Genomic DNA, 19,206 nt, shown 5'->3' with positions numbered 1-19,206 from the left:
GATTGTATCGTGATCACTTTTAAAAACAGAGAAGCGGCAAAATTCATTGCAAATTGGAGAAGCTCCGCGACAAATAGTTTGATTCGAACAATGGGCCTAAGTTATTTTTATCCCCATCACTCAGATGGCCAAAGGAAAAATTACAAACGCCACTATGTCCAAGAAGGGCTCCTCGCACCGCAACCTCACCTTCAACCACGGACTCTCCCTTTTGATCCAATTCAAGGGATGTTTGTGGATTTAGAACCACACACATATGACCGTTCTTGGGAAGGCAGAACGTACAACTATCCACCCCCAGCAACACTTGAGAGACCAGGGCCCACTCAACATCCACACATACGAGATTATAAACACTCGAATCTACACTATAATCACTTTGGGATCCCAACATCAAACAGATACGTTGCCCTATACACCTATGATCATCTGGACGAGGTGGATTGACTGCCACTCGCTTTGCCCCCTGGTCCTTCATTTGACCGGTTAGATACCCAAGTCTATTCTAACACAACATGTAAGGTTAACCCCGCAATAACCTTTGACCTCTCAGGTGTTATTCCAGCCAACACTGTAACAACGACGATAACCCTCTGCTCTGAAAGCCCCCCCTTAGATCACGCTTCTACCCCTCCCCTACCTGAAGCAAGTAGCTCTCCTACCTCCATAGCTCTCCACCCCTCACACACCACCAGAAGCCAACTGACAGACATAGCAAGTTATGTTAACCTAAAACCGCACCCCCCACCCAATATGACCACAGAGTCAACTACACCATACTGTGTTTCCAGGAGACCTGGCTTGTAGACAATAACGTTTTCATTGAGGGTTATCAAAGCTTCTTTGTCCACGCATCTCCTTCATCTAGTGGAAGGGCAAAGGGGGTCCTAGCAACATTTATCAGCCTGTCTCTCATATCTCAGATAAAAAACACACAGCTGGATAGTAGGAATATTCAGCTACTGGATCTCAGGAAGGGCAAAAAAGTATTAACCCTGGTCAACTTCTACAACTCTGTTACATCATCAGGAGAATGTAATATCGTCAAACTCCAAAATTATCTCTGCGACAACCCGACAAAACTGTCCCGGGATAAAATAATTGTTGGTGATTTTAACACGCATATCTGTGGAAATCCATCTGTGACATCCCTGGGCTCTCTGGGCTGTGGAAATAGACCAGGTCCTCACTTTGCACATTGCCCTCGAGGAACTAATATGAACACTCTAACAGATGTCCTGAACCTGAGCATCGCACTGTCTCTGAAAGATGACTCTTTCATCTTTAAAACACCAACCTATAAAGGCTTAGAGTCAGGCTCTTTTATAGATCACATACTTCTTTCAGCTGACGTGGCTAACCTGGCCCTAAACTTTGACATACTTGAAAGCACTTATAGTGACCATAACCCGCTCTACCTTGAGCTACAACTTGGTCCTTTTGTACTCCGGAAAAACCACAAGGACCCGGGAGTACTAAAACTGGTTAACAGAAACCGTCGCCTGAAATGGACCACGATAAATAGCGACACTTTGCACGAGTCTGTCATAAAGAGCTGTGAACAAGAACTCAACCTTTGTGCCTTAAAGACTACACCCCCTAAATCCATCTTATCCGCCTTTGTTGTGCTTACAAAAAGAATTGATCAACTGCTCTCTGTATCAACAAAAGGATCAATTGCTCAACAACCACGATGGTTTGATCACACTTGCTCATCAGCCAGTCGAAAACTGAAAATCGCCCTCAAGAATAAACCAAGAGACCCCGCACTTATTAAGGTCTTGCGATCAGAATATAAAACAGCCCTGGCATCCCGCAAAAAGATCATAAAAACGAACATTTGGGAGTCTTTGCTTGATCCCTCAACCTTGGGTAACAGCTCGAAGTTTTGGAGTATAATCAACAAACCACTGTTCGATGATCCTAACGCTGCCAGCCTCGGAACTGTTATACCCGAGAACGAATGGATCTCCCATTTCAGTTTAATTTTCAAGAGCGACATTCCACAAACAACACAAGTTCCTAAACTTCCTGAAGGTGCACCTTTGCACTTTACAGTAAAAGAAGTTGAAAAGGGGATCCGTGGTCTAACCAGTAACAAGGCCCCGGGCCCAGATGGCCTTCCCCCGGACTTATTCAAATCAAACATCCCTTTCTGGGCCCCAATTCTCACAGCGGTTGTTAATGCCGGGGCCGCAATTGGGGCTCCAAAGACTCTGGGAGCCTCCACCATCGTTCCTGTATATAAGAAGTGCTAAAGAACTAATGCAGCATGCTACAGACCAATCTCCCTGATAAATTCAGTCGCTAAAGTAGTGGGAGGGATTCTCTTAAACAGGCTGACCACATGGGCCAAAAATAACAACATAATGGCACCCGCTCAATATGGCTTTAGACCGGGGCATTCAACAACAACTCAATGCCTGAACTTATACTTAATCAGTGGCAAGTATACCCTGGCCCGAAATGGAACATTATACATGGCCTTTATGGACCTTTCATCGGCCTTTGATTGTGTTGACAGAAGCAAACTCTGGGATGTCTTGCTGAACATGGGAGTTGAAAACAATCTGATTAATTTTCTGGCCGACCTCCATAATGATACACGTGCAAATGTTCGTTATACCAAAGACTTGAAAGTAACTAGAGACTTCAAAATCAATCGGAGGGTTAGGCAGGGCTGTATTTTAGCGCCTTTTCTTTTTAACCTATATATAAACGGTCTTGAGGAGCATCTTTTAAAAACTGACACGGACTACCCTCGTATAGGGAAAAAGGGCGTCCCTGTTCTGCTCTATGCAGATGATGCTGTCCTTATATCCAGAACTGCACTCGGCCTCCAGAAATTATTAGACTCCTTTCTCCAATTTATGAATTTGCGGGGCCTGAGCATCAACAACTCCAAATCATTTGTTATGAAGGTAGGCTCTGGATTAAAAAAGTCCTACCCCTTCTCTGTCAACGGGGAAAAAATACCTACAACAAAAACCTTTTCATACCTTGGAGTATTGTTTGACCATAAACTCACATGTGGACCCGCAATAAACAAAAAGAAAGGTGAATTAATAAGGACCAATGCTGGAATAATGGACTTTGCACGCAAAATGGGCAACACGCCAGTGATCGCCTTGATGAAATTATATCAAGCTAAAAGTATTGCGGTCGCCTGTTATGGAAGTGAACTTTGGGGCTTCGCCCTAGTGGACGCCCTTACAACCACTGAAAATAACTTTTTAAAACAGGTCCTGTGTCTACCAAAGAGTACTGCTAACTTCTCCACTCATGAGGACCTGGGCATGCCACACTTAGGGGACAAGCTTGCTGTAAATCCTCTGCTTTGTTGGCTAAAATGCTGGCTGAACGACGAAATACCATTAACCCATAACATCCTTCTTGAAGCACTCACCTGGGAAGGGAAACTCAAGATACCCTGGCTAAAATACATCAGAAACTGCCTTCAAGATCTGGGCAGGCTGGATCTCTTTTTAACACCTCAGCATGTACCCAAGCACGATGTAACATATGTAAAGGACACTTTCCTGTTGAACCGACAGCTTGCTAGGGAAGAAACTGAACTGAAGAAGGGTAGTGTAATGAGACATATTTTAACCAAAACATGTATACAAATTGAACCATACCTATCCTGGCCCATTTCCAGATATGAGCGCTTCTTGCTGAGCAGATTTCGTTTTGGTTTATTTCACCTGATGCTAGCCGTACCGAGCGGAGCCCACAGAGGACAAGTGTTGCCACCTTGCGGCTGCGACAACAAGTCTCCGCAAGACTTGGCACACTTTTTATTCATATGCTCATATTATGCGACACCGCGGAAAATGTTTTTAAAACCTTTGCTTAAGAAATTGAACTTTGTGCAAATAATGCCAGCAGTACTATACCTCTAAATGCTGCACTGTGATAGCACTTTCTTTATATGCAACTTTTTAAAAACAGCCCTGAAATTCAGAAAAAGCATGGAAGGCTAACTCCTAGCCGAACTATATTACCCCTGTAAATATGTCTCTGATAAATAGTATACTTACATTTGACCGTGATACCATATATTTTCCCGTGATTATCTGTTCCTGTTGTATTAACCTTTTTAAATATGACTTGTATATATATGTATTTTATCGTACTTTTAGGACTGTATTTCATACAGCCGAATAAAGAATTGAATTGAATTGCATTGTTCGTGCCCAGTAGTAGCTAGTTAAATTATGGACATGTGCCGAGATACCCGGGAGCTCCCAGCTGCACCTGTCCACCATTGTCCCGCGGACTGCCTCAAGACCGAGAGACTGTGTGATGTCCCATGTGCAAAGTTTATTTCCATAGGTTGGACTTAGTTTTGTTTTTAATAAAGTTTGGGAGGAATGTAGTGTTGTGCTGGATATGTTCTAGAGTCTAGAGTTTACCAGCCACTCCCTAAAGGGCTGGACACACCTGCAACCCACACCCATCCAACACAGGCATCACAAGTGACGTGACCCTGCAAATAAAAGGGTCCGGGTCCCGGGTGCACGTGCTTGTGGCCAGTTAACTAAGTTTAGCCACCGTGTCTGTGTCATCATTTTTAGTAGCATGTGGGCCATGCGCCACTGCACATCAAAATTAAGCATTTAGTATTAGGCTCCGTGTCTCATTACATTTTTGCTCACAGGAAGGCCTCCTAGGCCTCCAGCTTGAAACTCTCAAACACCCTGATCAGGAGGCTCGCGCTACGCTTGCTTAGCACAACATGGGGCTAGTCACCAGGGCTTTAAGTGGGCCGGGTCTCAAGGGGTCTGAGCACCGGCAGTTTTTTTCAGGGGGCCTCGAAACAGGTCTCTATCGGGCTCTGTTTTGAGCCCTGACCCAGGCAGCCCGTTTTTTTCCCGGACTGCAATGACCGCTGTTTGCTGTCACTGCAGTCCGGAAAAAAGTGCCAAGGCTCAAAACAAAGCCCGATAGATACCCACTTCGAGACAGCACCAGGCACAAGGATGTACGCTGCTCACACTGCTCACTTCTCAAGAGAAGAGAAGTTACAGCATGACGTCATGCAAGGGGAGCGTTGTGGGGGAAGGGAAATCCTTTAAGACTCATTTTCTTTCTGGATTTCCCTTCTCTTTCTGAAACTCAGGAGCAGCAACATTGTGGTAGGGTCACCGAGGATTTAATTGGAAGCTTTGTCAATATTATATACAAGTTATAGTTGCAGCTTATTTATTTTCTGCAAGTAATAACCATTGACAACGCCAATATTACTTACTTATTGTAGGTATGATGTTACTTGTATCAAATATCTGGATGCAATGACGGAAACAGCTACATTTTTTCGTAAGTGATTTAAAGCCACGCCCCTAATTACACTTGCCACGCCCCTTTGAGAGACCCCCCAGTTTTTTCATCCCACTTAAAGCCCTGCTAGTCACATACATCATACGAGGGCTGCTTCTGGTTCTGATTCCGGTCCTATTCTTGCTGCAATATACCAAAAAAAGCCTTCCGAAAAGCACATATAAATTATACACGCCAAACCTGTAGAAATGTTTCTTTTACTGGCTGGCACTCGGGCGGGACACACGGAATTAATACGTGCAGGCGCGGGAGCTGGCCGACTTTACAAGGCAAATCGAATGAAAAGTTCAGACATTTGGTGGACTGCCTAACCTGTATCAGAGGGTAAAATGACATCACCTCCCCCTGAATTATAGCCAGAAATGAAATGCCAACCCACACTTAAAGGCTAAGGCGTGCATTTTTAGAAGAACAGACTAAAAAGAGCTATAATGCTGCTGACAAGCTCCCCTGGGTGTTTTATATCCATCTGTAATAATCGTGTTCTGTTCCTGCAGCACCACCCAGCGGCAGCCAGCTGCAGTGCAATGAAAGCTGAAGTGCGAGTGGAAACCGGTCTGGTCTGTCTGAATGGTCAGGGCGTCAGTCGTGCCGCTGATCTGGCTGCAGGTGCAGGGAACTAGCTAAGGACACCTCGCACTGTGACCCACCATCCGCATCGCAATCTGCAGCGAGTACTGTTTAGTGCAACATTGTTTTACCTGAAGGTCTGATATGCAAAGGAATAGAAATGAGATCAATATTCTTAGAGGCGTTTTAAAGCTATGTTAAAATGCAGGGAACCTGAATTAAATTGTAAATGATGGGAGTCCCTTATGATAGCATGGAAGGTAACAGATTCTAAACGAAAAATGTCCATACAGATAGAATAGGGTCATGTACTAGAGGTGAACACTGGGTATGCCATTTTACTAATATCTAAAGTTTTAAATCAAACTATTGCACTAGCATTTTTTTTGCAGAGTTTTATATAGCGCGAACTAGACCCGAACCGGGTATCAGAGAGCTTTACATAGCACCAGTTACGTTACACAAGGACACACATTCGTTTTGTTAGGCACGTGGAGATGAAGTGATTTGCCCAGAATCACAGGAGGTTTAGCGACATTACCGAGACTCGAACCGGGTTCCCCAGGTCCGAGGTCGAGCGCCCTAGCCGTTAGGCCAACTTCATCCAGTTTAGTGCAGACCCCACTGTCTTTGATCGTTAAGTAGCATTAGCCATATGCAAAAGTCCCTCTGTAAGGCTCCTGGGCAGGATGGAGTGACTGTGGACCTCTATGAATCCAACATTGTCTTCTTGACACCCCTCCATACCAATGTAATAAATAAATCTAGCAAATCTAAAATACTCCATTCCTTTGCCTATGTCTATGATAGTTCCAGTTTTAGAAAAGTGCAATAGGATGGATCCTCGCTATCAAAGGCACATTTAAGTATTCTATTTTATAATTAGAACAACTGAAGAGTTGTGCACAGAGGAATTCTTGATTGTTTTTCCGTTAAGAATAATCTTTGTGAAATGCAATATGGATTCCGTCAGGGTTTTGTGTACATTTGAGCAACACCTACATTTACATTTGATCATCTGCAAATATACCATTGCTGGAGACTGCCCTCTGTACCTGGCCTTCATGGATTTAACTAGTGCATTTGACTCTGTCAACCGATCCAAAGTGTGGCAGCACCTTAGAGGTATCGGTCTGGAGGATCCCTTAGTGGAGCTTTTATCCGCACTCCACTCCGACCTTTCCGCTAAGTTTAGATTTGGGAACGATTGAGAGAGTGCACAATCTTTTAAACTGGAATGGGGAAAGGAGGGCTGTATATTGGCTCCTATTCATCATGTATATCAATAGTTTGAATTCTTTTTTGATTAAGTTTGGACATGACACTCCTGTAGTCAGTACCAGGCCGTATCCAACTCTTTCATATGTGGATGGCTCTGTACTATTAGCACACACAGCCAATGGGTTGAAAGCATTAGTCAATATTTTTGTGACCTTTATGGACGACCATGACTTGGAGAACAATTTTACAGAACCACATATAATGTTTTTGGACCAGACATCCTTTTCCTGGTTTCCCCCAACTTTTTGCCTCCAATCCTCCTGTTTTTGATGATTTTGTTTTTGCTAGCCTTGGGACTATGCACACTTTAACACTGCTAACCAGAACTAAAGTGCTTGTGCTCTCTCCTCAAAACATGGTAACGTTGACCTCCACCCAATTGGCACCTTTAATTTACTTGTAAATGCCTAGTAAAGTGGTACTACCTGTACTCAGGTCCTGTAAATTAAACGCTAATAGTGGGCCTGCAGCACTGATTGTGCCTCCCACTTAAGTAGCCTTTTAAAATGTCTTTGGCCTGCCATTGCAGCCTGGGTGTGCAGTTTTAAAACTGCCATTTCGACCTGGCTAAATAAAGCTTCTTCCAGGCCTAACCCTTCCTTTTCATTTCATACAAGTAACCCCTAGGATAGGCACGGACCAGCACGTAGGGCAGGGTGCAGTGTATTTAAAAAGTTGACCATGTACTTTTAACCTTTACATGTCCTTGAATTGGAAAACGATTTTTTTTTTCAATACTGCAAGTTCTACCTTTCCCAGAGCTAATGAAGTTGGGCACTAATAACTAATGGAGAGGGGCCAGTTAGGTTATTCTCCACTTAGGTTATTCGTCACTTCGTTCAATGTGAATGCAATCCCTTTGGAATGGTTTTGAAGTGATGACATATGGAGGTTGCTGGATCCTCAGGCTTGAAATTCAAACCTAAATATTTACACAAATGTACACTGGTGATTGATTTTCTACCTAATTTCCATACCAAAGATTACCTCTTTCATTTGTAGAAATATAATGCCTTTGGTTTTCCAAGGCTTATCTGTAAACCATTTTCCTTGCAATAGGTGCCAGATTACTCAAGGAATGCTGAAAGCCAATCGCTGAGTAGTCTAGTAGCACAATATCCTCTGCGTACTGCAAAATATGTAGTTGCTGGCCATTGAGTTTCGGTAGGCAGGCTCTTTGGTTTTTCTGCTTGTCCATTTCAACAATAAATACGTTGAATAGTATAGGGGAAAGCCCACATCTCGGTTTTAGGTCTTTGTTTATGTACATCTTACTGGAGAGTGTCCCACCGCTGCTGAGTTTTAGTTGTATCCAATTGTCGCAATACAGAACGATGATAGGAGTCACTATTTTAGATGGAAGGCCCCCAATTGCTCCATTCCTGCCACAGGCTGCCCTTGTCTATACTATCAAAGGCTTTCCTGTAGTCAATGAAACATGCATTTTAGAGCTCTCATGCGGACTAGTGTTTTGTGGACTAGGTGGGCGAGTGCAACAATGTTATCAGTTGTGCCAGTATTGTCTGCAACTAGAGTATCAAGTTTGCCTGTATCGCACATGCGTGAACATCCTTCAGAATCAAGGAGACAAAATATTTAGCCTCAACACGTTCTCTTAATAGATTAATATTTCTCTAATCTCTCAACAGTTCAGAAAACTTAATATGAATCTTAAAAGTAAAAACGTGAAACTTTGCACATTTTCCAGTTCCTGAGATTGCGCTCAGCTTGTTGAAGTGAAAAATACCACGAACACTCAACATAAAGCGACGGGCTGTAATATTTATTAGGGAGAATGCCCAGAGACATTTCTTTGCAGAGTTGAGCAACACCAAAGGAGCCAGTCATATGAACAAGTCACTCAACTGCTACAATGTGTGTCTAGAGTCGATATTTCTACAGGGCTCTGTCTGACCAAAGGCTAACATTTGACTCCATAAACTTGAGCAAGTAAATCAGGATGTTAATCAGTCAGAGTGGCCTGACCAGTAGCTCCTCCACCCGGGTCCCCTCGAGCTAAAGGCCTAAAATAGAATCATCATTTAAGTCTCCCCTGCAGGCTCCAAACAGCAACAGACAATTAACCCTCCCAAGACTTGCAATACCACCTTCAACACATGAAGGCAGGGGAAGGCTCGAGCAGAAGCACAGATTAAAATCATAATATAGTATCAGTCATGAAAGTATTCACAAGAGAGTCATCCGCGGCAGGAATATGAGGCTGACCACATGGTCGCAGGCTTGAACCCCGTGGGTAGGCTCAGAGTTTCAACAATCAGTATTATTGGGTTGGGTAATAAACATCCATTATTCAGTGACAAGATACTCTAAACAGGTGGAAAAGTAATATACGAATCCAAGTTATTTTACATGGCAGTAGAAAGACAAAGGGCATGCCATAGGTTTTTAACCATGAACTTTTTTCTGTGGCCGGCTAAGGTGCGGAAGATGGTGGGCGCAGCCCGAACTGCGCTATCTGACCGTCGCCCTTATCCAGCACAATTCTCCACTGGTGAGGCTGTTGGAGGAGCGGGCCCTGTTGGTGCTGCGGTGGTTTGGCCACCAACACACTCGAAGGGTGAAGATTGTGCTAGCGTGACAATGAGGAGAGCCTGGAGGGGTTGGCACATGTAAGGGGAGTCCACACGCCTGGCTGAGCACACATAAGGAGTTGATAACGCCCAGTGGGGGAACGTGCTCAAGTGCAGGTCAGGCTCTCCGATTCCGATTGGCAGTGCCTTGCGGAGATGGAACAGCAGTCACCTTGCTGCGAAAGGGAAGTGACCTGTGTACCTGGCTGGGCTGCGCTGGGCAGAGCGGAGTGTCTCCTGAACCATTCGGATGTTGTTTAGAGGGGGCCCACACACCAACAATCCCAGAGGGCGGGAGGCCAGCTGGACTGGCACATCGCAACAGCTGGAGCCACGTGGGGGTCAGCTACCACACCCCAACATGCCCATGGGGCACTGTGCAGGGCCCTTGAATGCACACAGCAATCTGTGAGGTCTAGTGGCTGACCTCATGACTCACCCCGAAGGGCAGTGACAAACCCATGCAGCCGTCTCCTGGGGACCATCGCGGATACCCGTTGGGCACACAGATCCCGAGGTCATGTGGGCTCACGCAGCCATCCTGTGGTGCCATGAGAGGTGCATCTTCAAATCACCCCACCAAACTGACGGAAGGAGCAAGCATATGAGAGAGGGCTTCACATTCAGGTTGGCTGCTCGTGATACAATGCTGCGGAACGGACAGGGCAAGCAAGCTTCTCAATGACGGCACCGTCCCGCAGCGAGGGCCCCATTCCACAGACATGATCCACAGAAAACACTATACTGCTGTTACTAGACATAGAACTATGTGAATGCAACTGAACTCTGGCCTCTAACACCAGTTCCATTCTACCACCGAGATCAACTCACAGCCCCGCCAGTGCATCTTAACAGCCCCACAACCCATGACTGCCATACATTTCAGTACTGAAACATGCACACACAGCTCTGTGAGTCTACCTACATCCTCAGCTGGAGAACCCTTGCTTTCCATGCATGGGGAACCCACAACATGCTTCTCATTCCTTACCAGCAGCACCCCAAGCTCTGCCACTCTTGGATTGTACACTCCGCTATAGTAATTGATACTTAATCTGCCTTGCAGGACTCCTGCTATTTCAGTACTAGGAGCTAAGCATAGCTCTCTCGACTCATATCAATTCTGTCCTAAGGCCGAAAATGAATAAATATCAGCTTTCTACAGATAAACAATGATTTACTAAACAAAAGATGAAGATTTTAGAGGTTGCAAACAGATTCGCATGGACTAAAACAAGTTTGTTAGCTGAAAGGAATTCATCGTTTCAGAAAGTACTCCAACAGAAAAAAAATGCCGTTACCTATGTTGATAGCGGTTTCCTGTTTGTCTCCTGTCAGCACCCAAATTTTGATTTCGGCTTTCATCAGGGTTGCTATAGTTTCGGGAACACCACCTTGGAGGCGATCTTCTATGGCTGTTGCTCCTAGAAGTAGCAAATTCTGAAAACAGATTGGTTTATGTAAATATCTGGACTTGAGAAACTTGTATGGAGGGGTTTTAAAACAATGGAAGAAAACATTGCTATAAGTTTGTTACATTTTTTAGATTCAAACACAGTTCACTTCTCATTTAGATACAGTTTGAAAATACATCTTAAATCAATTCAGGAAACAATCGCTTACTAGATGGAACGATGGTCAGTACATATCAGATTCTCTCTCTGAAAGCAAAATTTCTTTTTATAGGTAGTTGTGTTCATAAATATGCTATTATAATCTTAGCTACATTGTATAATTTTTGTTGATTTATTTTGAATTTTGTATGGCACAGAAATCCTCTAGCAGTTTGAACAAGGAAAATAGCATTGACAAGGAAATATGTTTGCCTTCATTAGCTCCATTTATGCCAGTGGAGGTGGTGGGAAAGGGCACTCCTTTTGTGGACAAGGACTCTTCGGTGTGAATTGATTAGAACTGTTTAAGGACTCATCACTAGTCATTCATTTAACAACTTAACAACCAGGAGCGGCTCCTCCACTAAGGTGGAGGAGCGTTGCCCCACTGCTTTAAAGCAGCGCAAATGAAAAATAAAATGATAATAACAGAACGTTGTCACCATTTTATTTTTAGTATTGCAGTTGCATTGCAGCCAGGCTGTCAGGATGGGGTGGGGCCGGGGTACCCTGACGTCGAGGCCGGAGGAAGACTGGTGGCTGCACCTTAAGTGCACATGACGGTTTGGCTGGCCATCTCGGACCGGCCAAACCGTCATGCACACTTTGCATGTTCGCTACAGACTGTATTGTACATTTTGGGTGGAGAACATGCTTAGCCTCATGGTGCTCGGACCATTCACAATGTTGCTGTAAGGAAGCATTGTGATTGGTCAGGGGATTCTGGGAGGCTTGTTACGCCCTTGTTCCTGCTGCAGAAGAGGTGGCGGCCATGCCTTTGACCCCGCGCTTACTCACCCCGCCCCCATTGTGCACAACTTCACAGTTCCCTTACTTTTTTAATGCACCTCGACTGCTGTGTCTACAACACAGGCACTTCTAACATCTAACCCTACTCCAGTGTCTGCAGAACTTACCTTACACTGTGCAGTCCTGGTTATGCGCAGCACCTTGGTTTGGTAAGTGCATGTGCACTTCCGGTGCTGCATCACGAGCTGTGGTGATGCTTGTGGTGCACTGGCAGGGTTTCCTTGTTGGAGATGCAGCATCTGCCTCAGCCTGGTTTTCTGTGTTGCTACCACCGGCAGTGGGGTTGTGCAGCTTGCACACCCGAGGAGAGAACGCACAGACACTGGCAACAGGAGACCACAGACACTCGGGCCTGCCAGCAGGTAGGAAACCTTCTTTGAGGGAACTGCCTCAGGCCCACTGCTCAAGCGAAGCCATCTCCCACACAAACGAAAATCCCACCTCGGATTGCAGGCAGTGATTTTATCTATGTGCTGAACAACTGAGTGCAATTACGAATCCTTTTATTGCTAGCTTTTCACAGGAATTGCTTTAGTCTTTATAGCAATACTCGTAGCAAGTAAGCCTTCGAGGCATTTCCACCATTGCCACTCACTTTCCACTGGGCTACGTCAAACGGGTGGGCAAATTGACAAAAGCCCAACTAACAAGCACAGATCAGGGTAGCAAAGTAGCTCACTCAGAGCAGGGGCACACTGCATGGAAACAGGGCCACAAGGCCTCACCACACAGCCTGGCATTGCCGAGCCTTCTCTGAACAAAAAGACAATAGTCCGTTCTACCTGCGCAGCTCCTCACAGCCCTCTTCTAGGCACCTCCAGCACCCGTCCTCAGCAGACGGTGGGATCCTTCCTACGAGGCAGGATAAGAACTTCCAGGTTTGGTTGCCAAACCTGGGAAGGGGGAGTTGGCAATCAGTTGGTCTTATGGAGCACATCAGTCCCTCTCAGTTTCCACAGGTGTGGGACTCCAGTACAGGTCATTAACCCCTCCCCTGCTGATGACGGAACCGCTCCGTCATCAGCTACGGTTGGGCTGTGCTGATGACGGAGCGGTTCCGTCATGGCCAGGCCGCCGCGCCTGTGCGGCGCTGATTTCGCGCCTGCGCGGCTGTTGTATTGAGCGGGGCGGTCATGACGGAACCACTCCGTCACCAGCACAGCTCAACCGCGGCTGGTGACGGAGCGGTTCTGTCACCAGCATGCGGCCGCCGCGCGGCCGCCCCACCCCGCTAGCACTGCGGCGGAATAGCCACCGCAGCGAAAGGGTTAAGAAATTCTGGGCGAAAGATTAGTCTTTGCTAAATACATAACCCAAGGTTAGAGACAGAGTTTGTGTATTTAACAAGTCCAGCTCTAGGACCGGTGTAGTATGCTGCTCAGCCAGGATGTGTGTATTTCAGAATGTTGAAGGTTAGAACGTTGGAATGGTTTGGTCAGTTGCTGTCTGGGCTGAGCAGCGTACAGTCTGCTCCTGGTGGGGCTCCTCCTGATTACTATCAGAATAAATACATCCATGAATTTACAAAGAATGGACTCCCCGCATTTATTTCCGTTACAACCGGTTTCAGACAGTTACTGACTTTAGCATATTCCACCCAGACTAGTCGAGCTACACGCTTTGTCCTCTCGTGTCAGCAGGGAGGTGAGGTGGGTGGGGCTCGAAGCTCCTTGGTGGATCACCTGAGAAATGCTTTTCCGGCAGGCTCTCCTAACCACCACCTTAAGTACCACTTATGTACCTGAAAACAAAAAGGTCTCCTCGACTGCCACAGTTATGTGTAGCACATGTATTCGAAGGACATCCTACTGCCCACACAGTGGTAATATCTGCACCATCTATGAATGGGCTGACAAAAAAATAGAAAAATGGCAGTAACTGGCGTTGAGACCAGAGAACTGAGCTCCCATTAACATCGCCTGCCCTAGTGAAGTGCATGAGGGATGGGATAGGTGCAAAAGTAACGGCTTTATAGGAAAGGGGATGTCTTGGTAACTTTACCTTATGGAATAGCTCATAAAGGGCAAACACGTTTTGCTCTAACACAACAGCTGGCTGGGTCGTTGGTGAGAAATGGTAATTCTGATGCACATTGGCCTTCCACAGACAGCAACAGACAGTAGCGGTGTTCTCACACGCAACCTTTGCTCAACTCTCGTATATAGCACTAGGTAGCATTTCCTCATCAATATGTACCAAGAGTTTATCAAATGCTTCCCAAGTGGTGCTAATTAACTCCTAGGGGACATTTAGCCCTTAGTATATTGTAAGGATCTGTTACTTTGCACCATTTCTTTTTGCAGCAGTGAGTGCTATTCAATGACAGCAAAACCCACTGTTCACAAATTACTCAAGTCTAAAAATACATTACAAACGAAACAATTGATAGACGGAATGCTGGACAATGCAAACATTCAACCCCAGTTACAAGGATCTGGGTTTAATCCATAATTCTTTTGTTCACCACACCGCCCCAGTTTGGACCCAGCCATATGCAAATCAGTCTTGACCCTGTTCCTTGTGGGAACATTCCAGCCCGAGCTGCCAAGCCAGGTCCTCCCTGGACAGAAAACAAGCATCTTGGAACCGGTTTCTGGGCATCACCCTTCATCAGCCAGGTTAGCTTGAATACAGTGGTGAAGTGCTGGACTGTTCCCAATGGGCGCAGGGTCAAGACTGATGTGCATATGGCTGGGTCCTAACTGGAATGGCATGGTGAACAAAAAAACAATGGATTAGGCCCATATCTCTGTACTGGGGTGAATGTATGGCATTGTTCTGCATTCTAACCCCGAGTGGGGTGCGATGGGTATGCCCAGATGTGGGTCTCGTGCTCTCCACGCCACTGGAGTCAAGCTATCCTGGTTGATGAAGGCTGAAAGCCCGAAACATTTCCTAGGATGCTTGTTTCCAGTCCAGGGAAGACCTGGCCTGGAGGTTCGGGCTAGACATTGGGCGCATGGTCTAGACCGATATGGCTGGATCCAAACTGGAATGGCATGGTGAGCAAAAAACAATGGATTTAGGCCCAGATCTCTGTACTGGGGTGAATGTATGACATTTTTCTGCATTCTGTCCATCAATTGTTGTTTTTTGCATTAAAAATACATTATTACACTGAGATTTTTGGCCCACATACTCAATGCCCACACAATGGACAGCGAGATGAGATCAAACCTAAAGTGAAATATCAACTTCTGTAACTTATTAAGGGAATCATTCTAAAAAATGTTTTCTAGTGATTATCAGGAATTGCTCCTGCAGCAACAAAGGTATCCAACGTAATTGAACCCTGGGGCCTTATTACGGTGCAGGAGCCTGCTGCAAACTGGGACCTTGTGCCACATTATAAATATAAAATGTGCTTTCCCCATTTGGTGAGCAATCATACGCTTGCAGTGGGACAGAACCGAACTGAGCGGTAAAGCAGCTGTTTGAAACTGCAGATTCAATTTTCAGTGGAAGGGGACAGGGATTCCACCACAGGAAGCAGCAGTGCGTGATTACACACACCTGTGGGGAAATTACTGCGGAGGGGTCGCTTGGACCAGCGAGGCATTCTCCCAAAGAGCGCGCTCGGATGAAGTACTGAAAGTGCACATTTCATAAGTGGCGCACAATCGGAGAACCCCCCGACACCCGGTTTGTACCTGCATTCAACTTTATTACATTTTTTGTGTTTTGTATAGCGCAAACTGGACCCGAAGGTATCAGAGCGCTTTACAGAGTTGGTATAGCAGCATATACATGAGTTACGTTTATAGTAAGTATAAATACAAAGTGATTGAGAGAAAACAAAGTATACATCTGACATCCAGATGTGTTGACGATGCAGGTTTAAGGTAAGTATTCGTACCTATAAGGTCATTTACCAAGTTCTTGCGTCAACAGGTGCACAGATTACATGGGGAGTAAATACAATAGTACATATCAATAAATAAAGAAATATTTGTGAAGCAACAGTAGTACATATAGACTACAGTTGAGGTAGAGACCGCATATATAAATAAGACAGCATTTGGGGTAGTTTCATTATAAAAATATATAGCGCCTTAAAGAATTAACACATCAGAAGGTGTACAAGCTACATGTGGGGTAAATAAAAATATAATAGCGCAGGGTCAAAGTCATTAGCTGGTTTGCATGGGGTCTTGCCTCTTTGCAAATAAGTGAATGCCCACTTGGGACTGAGCGCAAGTTCTTATCCACCGGCTAGAGCGGGAAACAACCTTTACAACGCAACTTTTACACCGTACTACCATTACAACAAAACTTTTACAACGCAACATCCATTACAACGCATGCATTTACAACACAACCATTACAACACATGACACTACAACGCACACCACTACAACGCATGCCATTACAACGCAGTCATTACAACGCATACCATTACAACGCATAGCATTACAACACATAGTACCCCTACACCATCCAACACTTACCCTACTGTTGCACCCCCTGGAGTTAGAATAGTAATTTTTACCCCTACACTATCCAACACTTACCCTACTGTTGCACCCCCTGGAGTTAGAATAGTAAATTTTACCCCTACACTATCCAATACTTACCTTACATGCAATGTAATGTTATGCGTTGTAATGGTATGCGTTGTAAATGTAGTATGCGTTGTAGTGGAACGCGTTGTAAAGGTAGTTTCAAAGAATTCGTTGTAATGGCATGCGTTGTGATGGTTTGCGTTGTAATGGTAGTTGCGGTGTAAAAATTGCGTTGTAAAGGTAGGCGTTGTAAAAGTATGCATTGTAACGTCATACATCCGGCTAGAGCACATTATGGAAGGGGCCTCATAAGTGTCAGTAATACTCGAGAGCCCCAATGGCACAAAAACAGGTGCACACACCCACAGCAAATACGGCCTCAGGACTCTTAACATTTCAAAATATTTTATGGATTGTTGTTCTGTGCATATTAAGATGCACTACACACAAATACATATTCTTATCTACCGACTCAGAGACGTTTTAACGCATGGACAAAGGGGGCCATTGCCCATGGCCCACACCTTCCAAAGGGGCCCCTAGAATGTTTTCGCTGGGCAAGAGATCTTTTTCTCTCTTTATTTCACCTCTATTTATTTATCTCAACCAATCTCTATTTCTCTGCCTACCTTTACCTCTTACTTTTTCTCTCTCTAAGCAGTGTCATTAGAAGAATGTTTCTGACTCCTGTAACACATATTCAGCTATTTTTGTGTCCATTTCTGAAAGTTTGAGTATAATTCAATATTGTTTGGCATCATGTGAACTTGAATCACCAGAAAATGTGTAATACATTAAAAGTTCTTACGAACAAGGGACCGTAAAATACATGTTGCCCTGAACCCCAAAACCAAAAGATGACACTGCTGGCACTTACATTAGTTCTATGTGGTTATTGAAAGCATTTGTTTTATAAATGCCTTGAATCAACAGACCTCAAGGGTGCTTTCAAGTCCTGTGCCTTATAAGTCCCTTCCATGCTGTGTGTACAGAGTGACCCTTCATCATCAGTGGGCTAGCAAAGCCTGGCATACTATGTGATTTACAGAAAATGTATTATAATTAACTGACAGCTATGCCATTGCTGCCACCTAGTGGGTAAATTAAGAACAGATCGTGTGGAGCTTTATTACATGATTTGCTGATGTGAATCGAAATAAAATACATCTTTTCAAAAAGGCAAGTGGGTGGTGTTGTAACCCAACAAATTGCAGAAGGAAACACAAATGTCTCTGTGAACAGAACTGAGATAACATAGTACACCACGAAGAAAATCAGACATCGGAGGAGACGAAGAGGGCATCTACTCCCATTCTGTGCAAATAATGTAATTTCAAAAGAGGCCGCACCCTTAAAAACACCAAAAAGGTAGCGTTTTGAACCTCATGAAATGTTACTTCTGTCTTCACAAATAGAAAAGTAGTCACCAGTAGTAGTCCTCATGCTACCAGGCAATTGACTTTTCTTATTATTAGCTTGTAGCTCCCTATTCACAGATAGATTTGCTCACTGGAAATGCACTCTTACACTTTGTAGTAAGTTTACACCTGATAATGTTCAATAACTACCAGTAGTAAAGTGTAAAAATACTACAAAGTGCAACCTTACAAGTTCACACCCCTTTAAAGAAGGGGATGAAACCAAATTTATGAGTGTACAGTACTATTAGTACCTGTTCACGTGTAGGTGCAGTTCTGCGCCATGGAAGATAAATCTGGTTATGGAAAAGTATAGGAAAAAGTAAAACCTTATTAAACTTTCAAATGTAATACTTTAAAATTATTTAATGACAAGTCTTTTGGTAATATTAATGTTCAATCATTTTATAAATGTATATTTTTAAACCTAAAACAAATAAAAATGTCACGGCACTGTTAACTTAAAAGTTTAAATAATTAATTAATTTGGATTTATATTAAAAAATCTGTTACAGGTTTATTTTTATTTAATATGTATTAAAAATGACTAAATGATATTATAGAATTATTTGCAACTAATTTACATTTGTTTGCAAAAAATAACCATCAAAATGATAAAAAAATAAAAATATTTATATTCAAATTATATCCCTATGTTGTTTTATTTCAAGTCCCTGCCTCCTTTATTCTGTATGGAAGAGTGTTGCAGTTCCAGTGGTTGATCATGTGGGGAGATTGCAATTTCACCTGGTCTGAGCTGGAATACATTTTCAACAGTTTTGGAACCTTTTTGGCTGGAATACATTTTCAACAGTTTTGGAACCTTTTTGGCTATAGTACTATAGAACTGCAGTTGTGAATAGCAATTGACTTACACCTTTGCAGGTGGGTCATTTTCCAGCCTAAACTCTTCCTTAAGCTCTCCTTCCCCTCCCAAAATTTTTCCCATTTTGAAAAAATATTACTATTTTCCCGGCACTCCCCTCTGTCCCTCCCGCATTTAGTACAAAAACATAGGCATATATGTGCGGACATCTCTATAAACGGGGAGAAGATCTCTGCATAGAAAAGATAGGAGATG

At 44.1% G+C, this 19,206-nt stretch overlaps 1 protein-coding gene across 1 annotated transcript in view; it reads right to left on the bottom strand.

Annotated features, from left to right (window-relative positions):
* Positions 1-19,206, bottom strand: part of ATP8A2 (ATPase phospholipid transporting 8A2) — a 2,134,099-nt gene that overhangs the window by 1,209,356 nt on the left and 905,537 nt on the right. Inside the window, exon 23 of the mRNA XM_086935178.1 lies at positions 11,084-11,222. Within this exon, the coding sequence (XP_086791304.1) occupies positions 11,084-11,222 (139 nt within the window). The remainder of the gene's footprint in view (positions 1-11,083; positions 11,223-19,206) is intronic.

The sequence above is a fragment of the Lissotriton vulgaris genome, chromosome 8 (assembly GCF_964263255.1).
Source record: "Lissotriton vulgaris chromosome 8, aLisVul1.2, whole genome shotgun sequence".
Taxonomy (NCBI): domain Eukaryota; kingdom Metazoa; phylum Chordata; class Amphibia; order Caudata; family Salamandridae; genus Lissotriton; species Lissotriton vulgaris.
This window is presented reverse-complemented; position numbering and strand designations above follow the sequence as displayed.